The sequence below is a fragment of the Pseudopodoces humilis genome, chromosome 6 (genome assembly GCF_049639895.1).
Source record: "Pseudopodoces humilis isolate 2021_Gansu_Grassland_sample_001 chromosome 6, ASM4963989v1, whole genome shotgun sequence".
Classification (NCBI taxonomy): Eukaryota; Metazoa; Chordata; class Aves; order Passeriformes; family Paridae; genus Pseudopodoces; species Pseudopodoces humilis.
Genome location: NC_142205.1, coordinates 40,388,056 through 40,405,526, shown reverse-complemented (window position 1 = coordinate 40,405,526; position 17,471 = coordinate 40,388,056). Strand labels below are relative to the sequence as shown.

Here is a 17,471-nt window from a genome sequence, read left to right as displayed (position 1 = left end):
GAGTTGTGATGACATTCAGCACTTGGGACAGTGCTGATACCCCCATTTCATTGCTGGGCTGCTCCTTCCCAAGAGCACAAGGAGGTTTGTTCCAAGGTCTTGTTTTAGAAGCAAGGTATAATGCAGTTACGTCTGAGAAGTTGCATAAATATGAGCAGTTGGGACTGCTACAGCTTCAGATACAGACAGATGATGGCAGGTGGCAGAGCAGAGGTGGCTTAGTGGGTTACCCCTTCATCAGCTCAGGCACATTTCTGCCTTATCCTGATACTGAATTTAGGATTTCTTCACAATGAAAAGCTTAAAGTATTCACAGGAGCAATTACCACATATTAGTTGATGAAAGGCACCTCTTCTATGTCACTGTGACGTTTTTGCTCATGATTTGGAATACTTGCCCCATTTAACACCTCTGGTCTACCGTGTGTTCATCCACCACAATACCAGAATGCTACAAAGTGTATATTATGGGGATTTTTGTTATGATTGCAACACTTTTAATGATGCATTTGAAGAAGGAATGCTGTGTAGCTGTGGAGTTGATGTTGAAGTACCAGGACCTAGGCTTTACAGAGACTTAATTTTTTTCACAAAATAGTTTGCCCTTGCCCACTGTAAGGAAGTTTGTGTGATGGTTTCATCTAGGTCAAGTTTGTAGTGGTGTGCTTCCTTTGTGGCAAGTTGTTTGACTGGCTTAGTTATTCCTAGATTGTGTGAACTATAGTCCTTGTGAGCAAACTCAATCATGGATATGCCTGCTTTGAAACCTGTAGACTAATTATGCACACTCAAAAAGCCCCCCAAACTCACCACTAAAAGTGTCTGTCATATCTTAATCTTGCTCTCACACCTCTTGGGGAATCCTCTAAGCACAGCTAACTGACCCTATTTTTGGAAGGCAATCTTAGATGATTCACCATGGTCTTCTTTTCCTGGCCACTTCAGTTGTTCTTTGTGATTTTTATCTCTGGGCTGATATCCTTTAAAGTGCTTCTGCCATCACAGCTTGGTGACTACTAGAAGTTGCTTTTTGACATAACTCCAGGACATTTATGTTTAATTTTTCCCTTTTCAGTTCCTGATTTTTTGTTTTTTTTTAATTGAAAGCTGCCATTCATTATACTACTGTATATTTGAATAAACTTAGATAAAATTGGTCTCTGCTACAAGTAGTTGTTTAAAAATAAGTACCACCATATTAATAGCTGATCTATTTATTAGTGCAAGATTGATTTTTGTTTAACAGGATACTGGGTGTTATTTCATATAGCTAATGAAAAATGTGGGATAAATAAGCTGATCTCAAAACAATTTGAAACTTTCCTTAGCATTAAAAAAAACCCCTCTGCAACAAAAGATCTGAATATTTGTGCAGTGAATGTGAAAATGTATTTAACAGCCTTAATACAAACCTCCACTACTGGCAATAAATATTGAAAAGATGCAAAAAGCCAAGTACATATATTTTTAATGGTGAATAACTGAAGTGCCTTTTATAATTATGGACTATGTTGTCAGTAGGAATGATCTTTTGTACTGGAACTGGTTTTCTTGCATTTGGACATGCGATCAACCTTTGGATTTCTGACTACAGAACTTGGGCTTTTATGTTAAGCTTTTAATTGTCTGACTTCTGCAAGTCCGGAAAGCAGAAAAGAGATGCACTGCACTACCCTGTAATTTCCTATGCTCATTAGTTTGCTCATGGACTTCTATGGCATGGCAGGCTTTAATTTCCCATCTAACCTTTCCATGTTCATCCCCCCATCTTACGGGATGATTATAATAATGAATGTCTTTAATTTTTTTTTTCTTCTTTATTCTGCTGTAATCTTTATGACTAGCAGGATATGTTGAATCAATTGGATTACTCTTGAGACAGTGTTAAAAGTCTGTTAGTGTGGGTGGGTCTTTGAACCTTCCAACTCATTATTGTACACTTCCAATAAGGAAAAAAATTCTAAAATGCAGATACGAGCATGTAATGAAATTGTCTTTTGAGGGAACCTCTTTAGAAAGAAAATAATTCACAAAAGAAAGAAAGTGTTTTGGAAAGACAGGAAAGCTGATTTCAGTACATCGCTGAAACATCATATTTCTCTGTTTATTATCTCAGTTATTGTACTGTGCTCCTATGGTGTTTCTCCAGCATCTGACACCAAAGAAGTAATTCAGTTAAGTCTTTGGAAAAGCATATTTCTATTCTGTACTGGGACTACTCCCAAGAAAATGGGATTTCTCCTTTTTCTTTTTGGGGTTTTGGAGTTGCTTCTGGTGCATGGAGATGCTCCCTTCATGCATGGGTACTTCAGTTCCAGATTAAAATCACCTATTCCTCCTGTTGAAAAATTCCATCTGTAGCCCAGAACAAATATCCCCACCCTCCCCATGGTGGAGTTAAAAATAACAATTTTTGTGTGTCAACAACTCTCAACAAAATCAATACAATATCTCTTTTCCTCTGCCTAGAGGAAGTGAAGGCTTGGGTTGGCTGGGTGGCCTGTAAGCTCCCTTCTGGTGAAGGCTGAGTCCCAAGCTTGGTCATGCCTGGTTGCTGTGGAGTGATGTTTTGTCATGAATTTCCCAGAATATACTGCATCTTAGTTGAGATAAATGCATACAGGTTAAGATAGTAAGATTTTTCAGAACTTTCAGGTAAATTTACAAAACTTAAGTTGTTCCTGAAAACACGGCCCATGGAATTTCATTCATGTAAGTACCAATGAAGGCCGTTAAACATATGTAATTTCACTTAAATATTTAATTTCTTATTGCATAGCTGCCAATTCAGCATCAATAAATTATTTCCAATAATGTAGGCTTTGGTTTATTTTAAGCCACAGATCTTTATGTACAATAGTAAGAATGGCTTGCAGAGAAATGTTGTTGTAGCTTACAGTAAAGTTAAAAAGAAAAATTTGTCTTAAGTTGGTGGTATAATAAGTTGGATACTGGCAGGCTTCCCACGTGACAGTGCCCTCACCTGAATTTGAAGGTCCTGGTGTAAGAAAAAGAATGTTAAAAATTTGCAGGCAAATACTTCTTTTTAATCTCTTTATGGCTCAGTGATAAGCATGTACATACCTGGGCATGCTCCTGCACAGCAGCTCTGAGTGTGTTCGAGTTTTTTTCCACTGCTGGCACGCTGGGGGTGAAGATGAAATGTTCATCTTGGCATGGCAGTGATTTTGGTATCAGCAATACTGGATTTTTCTGTCACAGTGGAAATCACTTTTTGTGGTTTGCTCCTGTATTTTGCAGGTCAGAATTTGCAAGATGTGAGCTCACCCTTAGTATTTAGTACCCCTCAGGTCTTTCCTGCAGAGGGAGGTTTTGCTGAGGCAGCTGATGTGCCTCCTGCCCTTCCCTGCCTGCCTGTGCACCTTGCTGTCTCTGAAGACAGTGACTTGTGTCATCTCCTGAGCTGCTCTGGGTGAGAGCCTGGCATTTTAGTGTGAACCAGATGTGAACAAATCTACGTGGGCTACAGCTCTTCCATGCACATGGAAGTTTTTGTGTAAGCCAGATGGGATTGGTGTTGCTGTAGTCCAGTCTCTTTCTTTTGGTGATGTTGGCACTGCTTTGGCCTGGGTGAGCCAGTATAGGCAGCCAGACAGGCCAGTGCTAAATCAATAGTAGAGGGGAACAAAAAAAAAAAAAAGGAATGTGAGTGCTTGGTATAGCTACCCTAGTGGCCTATAGTCTCATGATTTCAGGTTCTGGGTGTGTGAAGAAAAGGGAAAAAGACAGGAGCCTACAGCTACAATGAAAGAGAGGCAGGACTTCCACAACCTGGGTTTGGATTGTCGCGTTGTTGCTCAGTAAGAAGAAAAAACTTGGCACTGCTGCTCTTGTTAGTACATCACAATTTGGGGAGGTTCCCGTCTGAGCTAAAATAACTGTTCAGTCAGCCATATAGAAATGCCTCTCTTCCTGCCAGCAGTTTCATGGTCTGTTGAAACCCATCAAAGGCATCGAGGTCCCACCTCCTCCGGGCTGCAGGAGAGGGTTGCCTCCATGTCCTCGGCACTGGAACTCATGGATCTCATGCTGCCAAGACAGCAGCCCGAAGCTGGGTCTCTTCGAGCAGGTGCTCACCCTGGGGCCGGGGAGGTGGCAGGAATCAGCATGGAGGGACCGGGAGGGACCTCCTGTCTTGACAGCAGTGAGACTTGGGCTTGGGGTGTGGTCTGGAGTGGCAACATATGATGGGGAGCAGATCCCCTCCCTTTGGAGCCTGGTTCTCCTGGTGATTGGCTGAGTGTGAGCTAAAGATAGCTTATTTTTAAGAGATCAGCCTTTCAAAATACATTGCACTCTCAACAGGCAGATATTTTTGAGCCTCAGGTGGATATTAGGTGCTCTGAAAAGTTACTTTTTTTTTCCTTTCACGACTGTGAATCAAGGAGTTAGCTTGGTTTTTTTTTTTTGCCTTTTGATTTGAAAGAAACCAAACTATTATAAGATGAAATCTGCTCTCTGCTTGTTTGCCACATCACAGAAATAAGTGAATTTCTTACTTGGAGAGCCATGAATTTCTCAGGATTTTGCTTAACTGTGGCAAGGATGAATAGTTGAGTTTGGCCTTTAGTGTCACACCTTAATGCAAACCAGGAGTGAAACCAGTATAAGCCTGCAATTTTTAGAGGGGTTTAAGTTTTTCAGTCCAAAATAGCAAATTTTCACATTTCTATTATCTTAATAAAGTAAAAATGTCTTCATTAAGCTAGTATGAATTTGGGGCTAGCATTGTGGTTTGGGCTTCTCTGATTTGTGTAACTGGCAAATATGTTTGAAGCACAAATCAAATGGATAGAGAGTCTGGGCATAAACATAGATAGATTTTTATTAGAATGGAGAGCAGAGGTAAGGTTGTAGATCGGTATGTTTCTGCAGATCTAATTGAAGTTGAGCTGGGTTAAAATTTAAGTGTCTCTGTTTTGTTTCAAAGTACAGTCAGAACTTTAAAGTGATCCATTTGACACCAAGGAAACAAGTAAATTAAGAAGTAACACTGAATTAAACAAATTTTGTGCTGCTTCCCACACAGCAACCCAAGCATATGACTTTGGCTGCAGTACAGATTTAAGTGTAGATTAGATTTCAGTCCTTTAGCTTTCATTTAAATAAAAACAAGCTTTAAAAGTTGTGCTGATTTGTGCTTTGCCTTTAAGTTTGGGTTTGGAGTTTCCATTGAGATGTTTTTTCAAGCTGTTGCCACAACCTTTGTGTAGCAAGATCAACTGAGCCTTCGGCTTTTTCTTTTTTTTTTTCTTTTCCTTTTTTTTTCTTTTAATTCTGCCAGCTGGATAAAACTAGAAAGCAGAAAGCTGGTAGTTCCTCTGCACTTCTGGCTATAAGTAGTCCTTCCTACAGCAGAATATTTGACCAGTTGTAGTGGTGATGATTAGCGTTGCTCCTCTTGGCGTGTCCAAACTCTCACCGAGTTATATTCGAAACAATGAAGGGAGAAACTGGAGAGAATGACGTTCTCTGAAGTTTCCGTGGCTCGGTCTGCCCTCCGGTGGTTATTTGTGTGCTCGCCTTGTAAAAACAGCATCCAAGCAAGCATCTGTGCTGTTGTCACTTGCCTACTTCTACATATCCTATGCATTAGCTAGAGGCAGCTTTCAGGGACACTGGGAACTGGCAGAAATGTTTGTGTAAGTCACAGCGAGCTTAAATTTAGCTGCTGCTTTAAGGGTTTTGCTTAACTAGTCGGCATAAATCATGTAGGCATGCCATGTCCTTTAAAGACAGAGTTATTTTCCTGAGAAATTTAGAAGTTTAGCTTTTGTCAAGCCTCTTCAATATCAAAATCAAAAACTTTCATAGCTTACATGCCTACGTTTATGGTGCATGTGTTATTTTTGTGAAATGGTTTCATTTCATGCACTTGGAATCTGCTTAGAATATTGCAATACTTGGCACAGATGTTTCTGAAGGACTCTTGCATTCTGTCAATTCATTTTGAATTAAGAAGTTGAAACAGCTATTTGTGTTTGATAATGGGCATTTCTGCCAAGTAAGCACAGCGTAATTTTTCTTGAGACAATGGAAAACTGATGTGACCTAACAACAATAACTTGACATTCTGTTTTTATTTTTTTTTAATTGCCTTCCTCCTCTTCCATGCTGCAGGCTGACTGGAAGTGTGCAGAGCCTACTGACCACGTATGAATATATATTTGCTCTTTTGACTCTGCTGTAGTTTTTTGTACTTTGCAGCATTATGGAGAAGTTGATTGAAAGGGATGTTGCTGAGTTTTTGTTACTTCAATTTCAATGCCAAACTTTTGGTGCTAGAGGGAGCTGTTCCCTGCCGGATGCCTCTGGAAAGATCCCGCTTAAGGAATGGGCAGCAGCTCACTTTGGCACTTGTCGGAAACATCCAGTGCACGGCAGCTGAGATGTTAGAACGTTTTCTTGCTGCCCATTTTTTTTTTTTTTTGTTTTTTCCCCCAAATCGAGAAAAAAAAAAGGCCTTCACCTTGGTTTTCTCAGATGAGAGATCATTGATGAGGTATCATTATCCAGCAACTATGATGGAAGCACAAGTAGACTTCATTAATTGTGTATTTCTCCTCACTTCCCCCTTTTATCAGAGTTCTTAAGATTTTGTTTTTTATTAAATCTCTTTTTATCCCTTTTTTTTAAAATTTTAGTCAAGGACCTCCACCATCTGCAGTTCCTCATCTGGGGACCTGTGGGATGTTGTATTTGCCAATATTTGTATTTAGAAAGGGAATTATTTACTTTAAAGACAGGAGTTCACTAAACATATCTTGTTGCTTGTGAAATTGGTCAGAATGGCTTTAGGCTAGGCTGGATGAGGCTTTTAAGCACCTCATCTAGTGAAAGGAGACCCTGCCCATGGCAAGGGTGTTGGAATTATGATCTTTAACATCCCTTTTAACTCAGACGGACTCCCTTCCCTGATTTAATGCATTCCCCCTGCACTGAGTCACTTCAGCTGCATTTCTCTCAGAACACAACCTGCGTTCATCACTCCTTTGTACACCTGTAGGGTTGATCACTTGGTTTGTGTCACCCATCAGTTTTGGAAACCACATGCACCTGGGTCCACTCCTGGGTCTGCAAGCTAGCATCCTTAATGGTTCTCTATTCTTCTGTGAATACTTTACAGCAGAGAGCCTCTGCCACTCCAGAGAGACCTCTGTGCAAGATGGTCACAGAAGATTACTCTCCTTTTTTCTCCGCTTGTTGTTAGCGAGACTTGCTGGAAATGCGTTAGGGCAGCACTTTCTGGCCAGGCTCTTTTCCATGTAAGATGCTGCTACAAGCATCCAGTCCTCAGTGATCCCCTCCCAGCTTCCCATGGCAGCTGTTGGTTTGTGCCGTGGAGTCCGGCACGTCTGGATGAGCAGCAGCGGTGCCACGGGGACTGTCTGGCTTGCATCTTACGCTGCTGCCTGCCAGCACAGCGCTCCCGGGAGCCTGTGCTCACCTCCAGCCTGTCTGGAGAATGAGCAGGTCACTGACTACAGCAGACATGTCTTTTCACACACTTCTATTTGTATGAAAAAAAGAGTAAAAAGGCGAGCCACTACTGTATCTTCTCTTCTTGTATGTGCAGAGTCCCTCCATCCCAATATGTGCATAATTACTTTTGTCTTTGATGTGCCCTCTGCTCTTCACAGGACCAAAGCCTCTAGGGGGCAGGGGAGCAGAAAGGCCAAAATTGAAGTGAAATTGCAGCCCTTTGCCTTGCATGTTTCTTCTGCTTTTTCAAACTGAACATTTGCCTTTTCAACTGTGACATTCTTTTTGCTAAAGAATGAGTGACATCTATTTAGCCTTAGCCACTGAGTGTCATTCCTGGTATCTTTTCTGATCTGTACCATGGTTTTAACAAGTACAGCATATTTCTACACTTAATATATTTAATGGCATTTTCTTTTTCTTTCTTAAATTCAAGTTCTCTCTGCAATGTCAATTCTTTGTCTTTGCCCAGAGAACATTCTTTCATTGTGTCTGAAAACAAGTGTTTCTGTACTTTTTAGGCAATTTTAAATTCACAGATTTCTAGCTTTGATATATTCCATTACTTGAAAAACATCTTCTTACAGTAAGTTACAAGAGTTGTGTTGGTGTTAGTTTATTCTCAGCTTTGTCAGCCTCTGCTAGTGGTTGGTGGACTGTTGCTCTGATTTTTGATGAGTTATGGATCATACTTTGTCTCTCAACTAGCAAGTTTTAAAATAAGAAAAAGGATGATGAAACAGCATGAAATCCATGAGCCAAAGCTAAGTCACTCTAAATAGAGGTTGTTGGCTTGACTGAAGCTTTCTCTTAAATGCTGTAGTTATTTTAAATATAACTTGAGCAAAGCCTCTAGCCTGGCATTAGTGTTTCCACAGTTGCATTTCAGGATGTTTCAGTCTTGGATGTTGTTTTCATATCTTTATTAATGTTTTGTCAGCTGGATATTGGAGGTCCACAATGGCTGAATGTAAAATTTTACCACGTTACAACTAGGATCATAATTGGTTTTTCTTATTATTTCATGCCAATAATTTTCTGTTCATGCCAGATTTTTTATTCTCATTTAAGATTGTGGATTATCTCTGTTTGAAGAGGATACAATTTTAGAAATATCTCTGTACAATGGGGTATTTCGTTAGACTATGTTGTACTTTTTTTCTTTTCCCCTGAACATGAAAAGACCGATTTCTTATGACCTTGCTTTACAAAGTAAATGAAAGCTTTGGGATGTTGGCTTTGGAAAGCGGGACTGTGATAGCTGCAAAATAGTTCACTGTAATTCTGGACTAGGCTTGTTTCCTAGACATAGAGCAATGACAGCAAAATCAGAAAGGTTTCTGTATTTGATGCTGACATGCTATCATTGTTCCTCGTGTGAGGTTCCAGATTATAATCAAAGGTGTTCCTGCAGGTTGCCTGTAACCTCCTGAAAGTGTCCATACTACCCCTGTTAATATACCAGTATTTTAACGGCTTGTGCCAAACTGAGAATACTAAAAATGTTTTCTTTGTTTTTGTAGGACTTGGAGATTGTGTATTCATATTTACATGGAATGGAAGCATTGTCTAATCTGAGAGAGCATCAGCTAAGGTATGATACTTTATCATTAAAAACCATATATGTTAATGCACTAACAAGGCAAAGGAACAGTAATTGTGGTAGCCATATACTACTCCTGTGTACCCTACCTCAAACTGCCCATCACTGCATTCTTTTCTTCCCTTCTTTATTTTTCTAACACTTCCTCCTTGTATGTCTGCATAGTGCATCTCTATTTGTTTCTTCCTATTTCTGTCTATTATGGATGCATTTATTTTCTTTTCAATCTTTTGAACTAGAAATAAATACTTACAGAGAACAAGCACATTAATTGATTAAATCATCTATGTAATATAGTAATCATGAGAGCAGAGTCTGTTTTTCAGCTTCTGTTTCAGTTTGTGCTTGCTTTTGTGTGCAAATTTTAGATGTGTTATGTACAACATATGCAAATAATACTAGTGAAGATGTTTGATAGATGTCATCCACACTTTTTACTAAAATGCTTCATGAAGCAAATGAATTCAAGTCAAAACTTTTTTGAGAGCATCCTGTCTTTTTGTGAAGACCTGTGTTTGTTTGATTTTTAAGTAGTTGTTTCAGCTGTCCTCCCATAAGCATCTTACAGCAGAGGTTTCTAAGGGTATTTGGGCATCAGAGTGAGGCTGGCAGCTACAGAAGGAGGCCAGCACATCTCCTGTGTGCCCTGTGGGTAGAGAGGGGTGAATTACTGCTGGTTTATATCTCGAGCTTTGCCAACATTTGCCACATCTGAAGATGCTGAAGCAACTTTGACTTGATTAATGCCAGTTTAGGTTCTAATTTCTGGCTTCTTGCTTCGTCATTCTGTGGGAGTCCACATTCCCAAGCCGATATTCTGTAATTCAGAGAAAATAAAAGGTGGGGCTTTCTTTCTTCCAAAGTGCTTGAGACACATTTTGCAATGTGAATGTTAACTTCAAAGAAGTCTCTGTAATTACTTTTGCTTTGGAAGGAGGTCATGGTTGCATTCAGTTGAAGTATTTTGTGTTATGTTGTTATATACAATACTTTAAGCATGTGAAGTTTGGTATAGCTGGAGTCGAACTGATGTTAACTTGTTTACAAAGATCAAAGTGTGCACATATGGTGGTGTGGTATGTTAATGTGTGCTTTTTGGCTTCCTGTGCAGCATGAGCTTCTTGCTGAGGAATGTGTGGAACTCACTCTCCCAGCATAGCGAATTCCTCAAAGAGAGCTTCTGTTTACAGTACCATACATGGAAAAGGCTGGGCTGCCTGCAGATGTTGGACTGAAAGCTTTTATAGTATCCTGTAGGATACAGCTCTTCTTGTGGCAGTGGAATGCCACAGAAGCCTCTGAGATTCATTAAAACCCAAAGTATTAAATGTAACCTCTAGCAGTGAATAACTTACCATATGGCTTGCTGGTGATCTCATCTGTAATTTATTGCATTTGTTGAGGAAGTGGATAAAGATCATGTTTGAGTGATTGAGCAAAAACTGGACACCAGTATTGATCAGAACTAATTAAATTTTTCAAACATTTGATGAAGTGATCTAGTTTGTACTACTTGGTCACTGTAATTTCTGACTGTTCCACTTTAACACAAAAATTGAAATGCTTGGCTACCTTCTGTAAGAGGTCTTTTCTCCCCTATTGCTGTCCTAATAATGGGACCAAAATGCTGTAAAACTCAGTGCCAGTGGTGAACTTGCGTGACTTTATCAAGAATGTGCTTCCCTCTGTCCCAATTCAGAGGGGAACAAAACTTGCTTGTTAAAGTGATTCTCTTGCCTGTGACTCCTGCTCTTAGGTGGCACATTGCCCAGCATCGTTCCAGACCAGTAGGGCACAGACTATCCTTAAGAAGTATTTTAATTTTTAAAACTGACTCCTAGCAATGACTTCTCCTCTGGTATGTTCTCACCAGTGACTTCGTGTCTGTGCTCCCCTTCCCTCTCAAAACAGGATCAGAGAGGGAAGATGGAAACCCAGGAGGTAGAAGCAGAGACAGTAGCTTTTCAGTGTCTGTAAAAGATTGTGATGAGACCCAATTTTATGGTGGAGAGAAGTGTCTGAAAAAAAGATGGTTCTGTGGTTCAAAGTTTCTTTGCTGTGCCAGGATGGAAACAGATTTTTCATTAGCTGAACTTTATATGCAATACATTATGATTAATTTCATTAGACAGAGACATTTTTCTGTGAGAAAAGTTCTCAACGATGGTCCAAAGTGTAGACGTAAAATACTAGGGTGTGGGAAAGGCTGTGGCAGTAAAACTTGATTCTTAATTTTTATATCTGTCTATTTGCAAACAGAATTAAGATGTCCATTTTCTATTAACAATTTATGAATAGTCATGATACCACTATAAGCCTGCCACTTCTGAACAGAATAAGCATTTTTTCTCAGTATCACTGAAGTAATATGTAAAATCCTGTGACAGATGAATGCTAAGGTGACTTTTGTAGCAGTCTGTTGGCTGCTGAAATGAATGATCTAGCAAATGGCAATTGATTGTGATGTCAAACCCAGACCAACTCTTACAGGCCTCAAATCAAGTTTTTGGAGACTTTTTGCCTGAGCAGCAATTCTTGAGTGCTTTTGTCTACTTGCGATTGCTGGCAGCTGGTCATTGATACACCGAGATTCTGATGATGGATTATGTGAGGAAAGAGAATTTATTTCCAGAATTTAAATATAGTTCCTTATTTGACTGTTCTCATGAGCCTCTTAGGTAAATCTCTGTCTGACTGTCAAATAGCCTTGGGGTTTGCAGTCTGTTTCAGAGCTACAGAAAGGCCAAGGGAGGCAGTGGGATTTATTTTGTTGCGCCCCCCCGAAATTCAAGGCTGTTTCCTTGAGGCAGTAGACAGAAATGGCATTGTGATTTTTCTACATCAAGTTAACATTGCATTTCCTAGTATGTGGTAAGTTCTATTATAGTTGGTCTGTATTATGCCACATTTGTCAGGCAGACAGTGAATACGAAGGCACTTTAATCCTTCCCTCCAGACAGAGGATTTTCCTGCAGGAAATTCTCTCCACTTTGAGCCCTTTGGGGTTTCAACATCAAAATCTCATGGTAATTTGCAAGTTGCTGAATTTTAGCAAAATGAGAAACATTGATTTACCATGCAACATAATTTCGTGTTTTATCTATTGGGCCTGACGTGAAGAAGAAAGCAGTTTTTATATTGTATCTCAGATTAGTGTTGCACATAGTACATTTCCAACCATTTCTAAAATTCAGAATTGTTTTTCTAAAAAAAACATAAAAAGCTACTTGGTTTTATCACATCACTATGGAAAATCAGATCAATATAATTCTTATTTATTTATAGATTTTTTTTATTGGAACAGCTACATTTGGTGTCCTAAATCAAATCTGATCTAATGATGAAAAAATAACTTACATGCTTAGATTTTACAGTTTGTTCTCTTGAATTATGAATCATCTTGGATTTAAATTAGTGGTTGGTTTCTGTACGTGCTGGAGTTACTTATGGAAATGCTGAGTAACTTTAGAAAGTGAAGTCTTTGTAACACTGATAGGAATCGTAACTAAAATTGACTTCTTTTCTTTCAGACTGATGTGTGAAACTGTTAGATACGAAAGGCATGAAGCAAATGAAGTACTGTACTAGTAAGTATTTCTGCTTCTCTTGTATGATGTTCAAAGAATTAATTCATATTAAAGTGAGTTGAGGACTTCTTAAATGCCAAAATTCCTTGCTTAGCATGCACAGTCTGTAAATATAGATGATCCACATTGTTTTCATCATCAAACACCAAAGAAATTCTCTAGTGCCAGGGAGAGAGCTAACAGTGGCTCCTGCTTGGTAGTGCATGTTGGATTAAATTTATATAAAACTAATAAATGGCTGTGGGATGTCTTCTCATTAGTTGTCATTTAGTCTTACTTCAGTTTTGTGAAAGTAGTAGTGATCAGCTTCTCGTGCCAGTGGTGCCAAATTGACAAATCTAACATGGTTTATAATTAGCAGGGGTGTGCTCTAGTGTCAACTCAGACTTACACTAGAGATCTGAGAATTGTAATAGCTTCATTTCTGGAAGCAATTTATTAAAACATTTATCAGATTCTTACTTGCTGCCCCTAACCCAGACTCTAAATTCATATTTTTCTAAGTTGTCTGGCATTATTTGAACAGTAAGCATACAAAGAATACACTTCTGTGCCTCCTTTTGTACATGTGTAATTTTTTCCTGTATGGAGCATGAGGAGGAAGATGTGATTGAGTAAACTGAAATGCTGGGCCTTGACCACTCAGAGAAGTTAAATTAAGGTCTAACGAAACCCACGGATGTTACGTATGGGAAATAGACAAGGTCAAAATCTATAGGTGGATAGATAAAATCTATAGGTGGATAGATAATTTTAATTAGACCAATATAATCTTTATTCATTTTACACACTAGTTTGCTAGGGACCATTATGCTGGTCATTTGTCCTCTTCTGGGCAGTTGGTTTATGTCTCTTATGTAACAGGGTTTTAGTTTAGATCCAGTATTTTAGTCATTCTAAGCATTGACTTAAACTTCAATTATATGCTGAATGAATCCATACTCCTAGCTAACCATATACTCAATGCAGGCAAAAAATACAGGAAATATGTGCCTGAGAAAATACAATTCACAAACCGGAGATTGTGAAATCTGGGTTAACTGGAAGCGCATTTTGCAGTTCTTTTGCACTGATTTCCTTTGTCACTCCTTTCATGTGACTTCACTTTGGTTGTTTGCCTGCCATTCCTATTTAGTTGCTTCTTGACATTTTTTTCCCCATGATTTATTCAAAAAATTTAATGGGTAGTTTGGCAGTTTCTGGATATGTATGCTAATGCAAAATTTGCTTGTTTTAGCATTTCACATCTCTGATTTAATGTTTAATGGGCTAAACATGAAAGTTAACAATTAATAATTTTTATTTTAAAAAATAAAAAGTTCCGTATTCTGAAACTAAAAATATATTTTCTGTTATTGTGAGCTTTACGTTTTTTTAATTGAATAATTTTAGATCTACTTAGTAAGAAAATCCCATGAAACCCGCAGTCTAGTTTCAGTGTTCTGTTTTTAGGATAATGAGCTTGGAGGGATCCTTCTTTTCGTTTCACAAATTCAGCCTATGTGTTGAAGATACACTCTTCTAAAGAATGGAATTTCAGTTTTGCTATGTACACGTTTGGAAAAATTCTTTGAGTACTACAGGAGAGAAGCAAAGTGATAGCCAGGCTAGGATTGATCCAGTCAGTTATGAGCTACAGAAAACCAGCTTGGAACATGCAACCTGGTTACTTTTTAATGAACTTACCAGAGTTATCACTTGACGCTCTTATTTTCATTGTGAAGGCTAAAGTATCAAAAGAGCATTAGATTTTAACATTTTACATTGTTTTTTAAGTTAGAATTTTTTCCCCCCTGCCCCGTGATGGTATATTTGCATTGAAATCTGAAATCAGATGCTATTATCTATTAAAATCTATTAAAATAGCTGCAACTGTTGGAGCTGCTAATTGACCTGTGTGTTTGACCTCCCTGAGGCAAAACTTAATGTCTCAGTGCAGAAAAGCCAAATCTTTATCCCTAAATGCTAATGTGCAGACTAATGCAGTTGCACTGTTTATTTGATCAAAAATTTTTCACTGTGAAAACTGTGTCTGTCTGCTTTGTCAGATAGAATGTGGTATGTATAAAAAAGTAAGTTTCTATTGTGTGTATGCAATGCTGAAAGTAATTCTGTGCATTCCTTACAAGCACAGCAATTATTTTATCCTACATTAAAAAACAACACAAAAATTTGTTGATTTTCATAGTAGCTCTCTAGAATATTTTTTTTTATGACCAAAGGGATAAAATGGAGCACATTGCTTAAAATTGGCTCATCTCATCTGCATTTACTTTACTATCAGCGGGTGTACATGGTAGTGACAAATTCTCAAACCCTACAGCCATCTCACTGTTTAAATGGAAACTGGGTTATTAGAAGTGGCAGTTCAGCTTGAGTTATTCTTCATTTGCCAGTCATTCTACTCCTTTCATTTGATGGGAAGTTAATGATAAAAGGGCTTAAAACTTGCAAAGGAAAACTTCAGAATTGAGGCTTGCTTGACATGCATATTTGTTTTCCTTTCTTTTTAACTTGCTACCTTTATTCAAATCTACTTAGAGATCTCATTAAAAAAATACTTGTTTTGGTCACTTAATAAATATTTTATCAGTAATCCAAAGGAAAAAAAATGTTCTTTTTTCATATCTGCATGATAGTAATTCTTGATGTCTCCAACACTGAGCTTCCAGTTAGCATTTTCTTTGGGAAACAGAGTTCTAGCAGATTTGTAGAGGGTGTTTATACCTCTGGATGGGTTGAACAAAATTTTTCAGATCAAAATTTAATTTTGTGCTATGATGGCAGAGGAATCTTTGGCAATAAGTGCTTTGGATGTAAGCAAACGAGTATGTGTCTAATAAGACAAGCACCTCTTTTTCCTCATTAGTCATATGAGGGTTGTATGCATTTTTCAGCCTTGCTCTTGTCTAATGTCAAAATGTTTGTGTGCTTTTACGTAATTCAGTTTGTAACCTTGAATAAAATTCAGCACGGAGAAAGAAAAGTAGAAGTTGTATTTACAAACTGGAGTTTGGAGAGAAAAAATGTTGCTTGTAAAACACAATTATTACTACAGAGAATGTTCATGGCTGAAATGAGAAATAGCAAACTAAAGACTTAGTTTCTAAGTTACTGACCAGGGTAGGCAGATGTGAGACAAGAAGCTGTACAATTACATTGTGTCTTGATTTTTTTCCTCATTCCTAATTTGTCCTGCAGTCTGGAATGAAAAACTTGCATTAAGACTGTAGTGCTTGAATGGTGGTGGAATGGGGAGGGAAGTGTTGAAAAAAGATAAAGCTATATAATTTCAGCTGATTATTTTTGAAATTTCCATGATTAGAACTAAGTTCTCAGGTCTGTTAGCAGTAATATCAGCATCCAGCCTTACCCAAGTATTCTGAATTACACCACCATGTCAAACCAGAAGACCCAAACACATTGATGTTGGGCTAGTCATGCAGCCCTTCTGAGGGCTGGCTTGGCCCAGGCATCAAATCCTGAAACAAAGGAAATCTGGAAAGAGAATAAAGGAGCACAACTTCTTGGTAGCTACTCAAACATCGATTGTTTTCTTAGATGAAAATGTTGGTGTCTTTCACAAGGTAGAACAGAATGTCTCAAAAATGCTGCAGGGCAGTAGTTCTGTGCAAGGACAGGTGAGAAATAGATCTGTGAGTAGTCTTTAAGAGTGGGAATCCAAGAGTCATGCTTTTAAGTCCTAATAAAATAAATAAAAGTGACATTTATTGAATTCATGGTTCTTTCATGGCACCATATTGCCCTGAAGACCCTCAGGAGCACAGAAAGCAGTGCATGTAAACCAACAAAAATTTATGCCAAAGTTGCTGTACGTATCTGCATAGCCTGACTTGAAATGTGACAAAAATGAGCTAAAACTATCTTCAGCTATTCACACACACACACACAGAAAATTCTGAGTTGGAGGGGACTCACAGGGACTGATGTCCATCTCTTTAGCGAATGGCCCATTCAGGGATCAAAACCACAACCTTGGCATCATTAGCACTCTGCTTTAGCCAGCTGAACTAATCTCAGGGTTTCATGATTTTTAAACAGAACAGCACTGCTGAGACCGCCTTATTGAAATTGTGTTGAGATGGAGTGCTTTTATAGAGGCAATGTATGTGGTCTGTAGTTGTATATATTTCTATCTTACAGATACAAATCTTAATTCCTAAAAGACTGTAGAAAAGAATTGCTAGAGAATCTCCCAAGTAAGAAGTGATAAGATCAGAGGAACTGGCCTCAAGCTGTGCTGGGGAGGTTTAGAGTAGAAAGCAGTAACAATTTCTTACAGAAATTGTTGTCAATCACTGGCACAGCCTACCAAGGGAGGTGGTTGAGTTACCATGCTCAGGGGTATTTAAAAGATGTAGACGTGGTGCTTGGGGACATGGTTTTAGTGGTGAACACAGCAGTGGTGGGTTAATGGTTGGACTTCATGACTGTAAAGATCTTTTCCAACCTAAATGATTCTATAATCTCTGGGTCATTATCAGAATTTTCAGGTAGATTTCTTCAGGCAGTGTGTGTGTGTATATATATATATATTCATTCGTGTTTTTTCTACATCCACAGTTTTCTGTGGAAGTTCTGCAGCAATGTATTTAATAATGCAAACAAGTGCTGCAGCAGGGCTGGCCTCTTCCATTTTGTCCTGAAAATATTCCTAAAGGTGTATTGTGCCTTCTAAAAGTTGGGCAGTTGCCAAAATATCATTGGGATATTGCCAGTTCTGCACTGCAGTAAATCAGGAACCTGATTCATATGTT

At 38.5% G+C, this 17,471-nt stretch overlaps 1 protein-coding gene across 8 annotated transcripts in view; it reads left to right on the top strand.

Moving 5' to 3' along the window:
- Nucleotides 1–17,471, top strand: part of RAPGEF2 (Rap guanine nucleotide exchange factor 2) — a 183,004-nt gene that overhangs the window by 48,123 nt on the left and 117,410 nt on the right. For all 8 annotated transcript variants that reach the window (XM_014262039.2, XM_014262029.2, XM_014262016.2 and 5 more), the window contains exons 2-3: nt 9,027–9,097; nt 12,637–12,693. In XM_014262039.2, the coding sequence (XP_014117514.2) occupies nt 9,027–9,097; nt 12,637–12,693 (128 nt within the window). The remainder of the gene's footprint in view (nt 1–9,026; nt 9,098–12,636; nt 12,694–17,471) is intronic.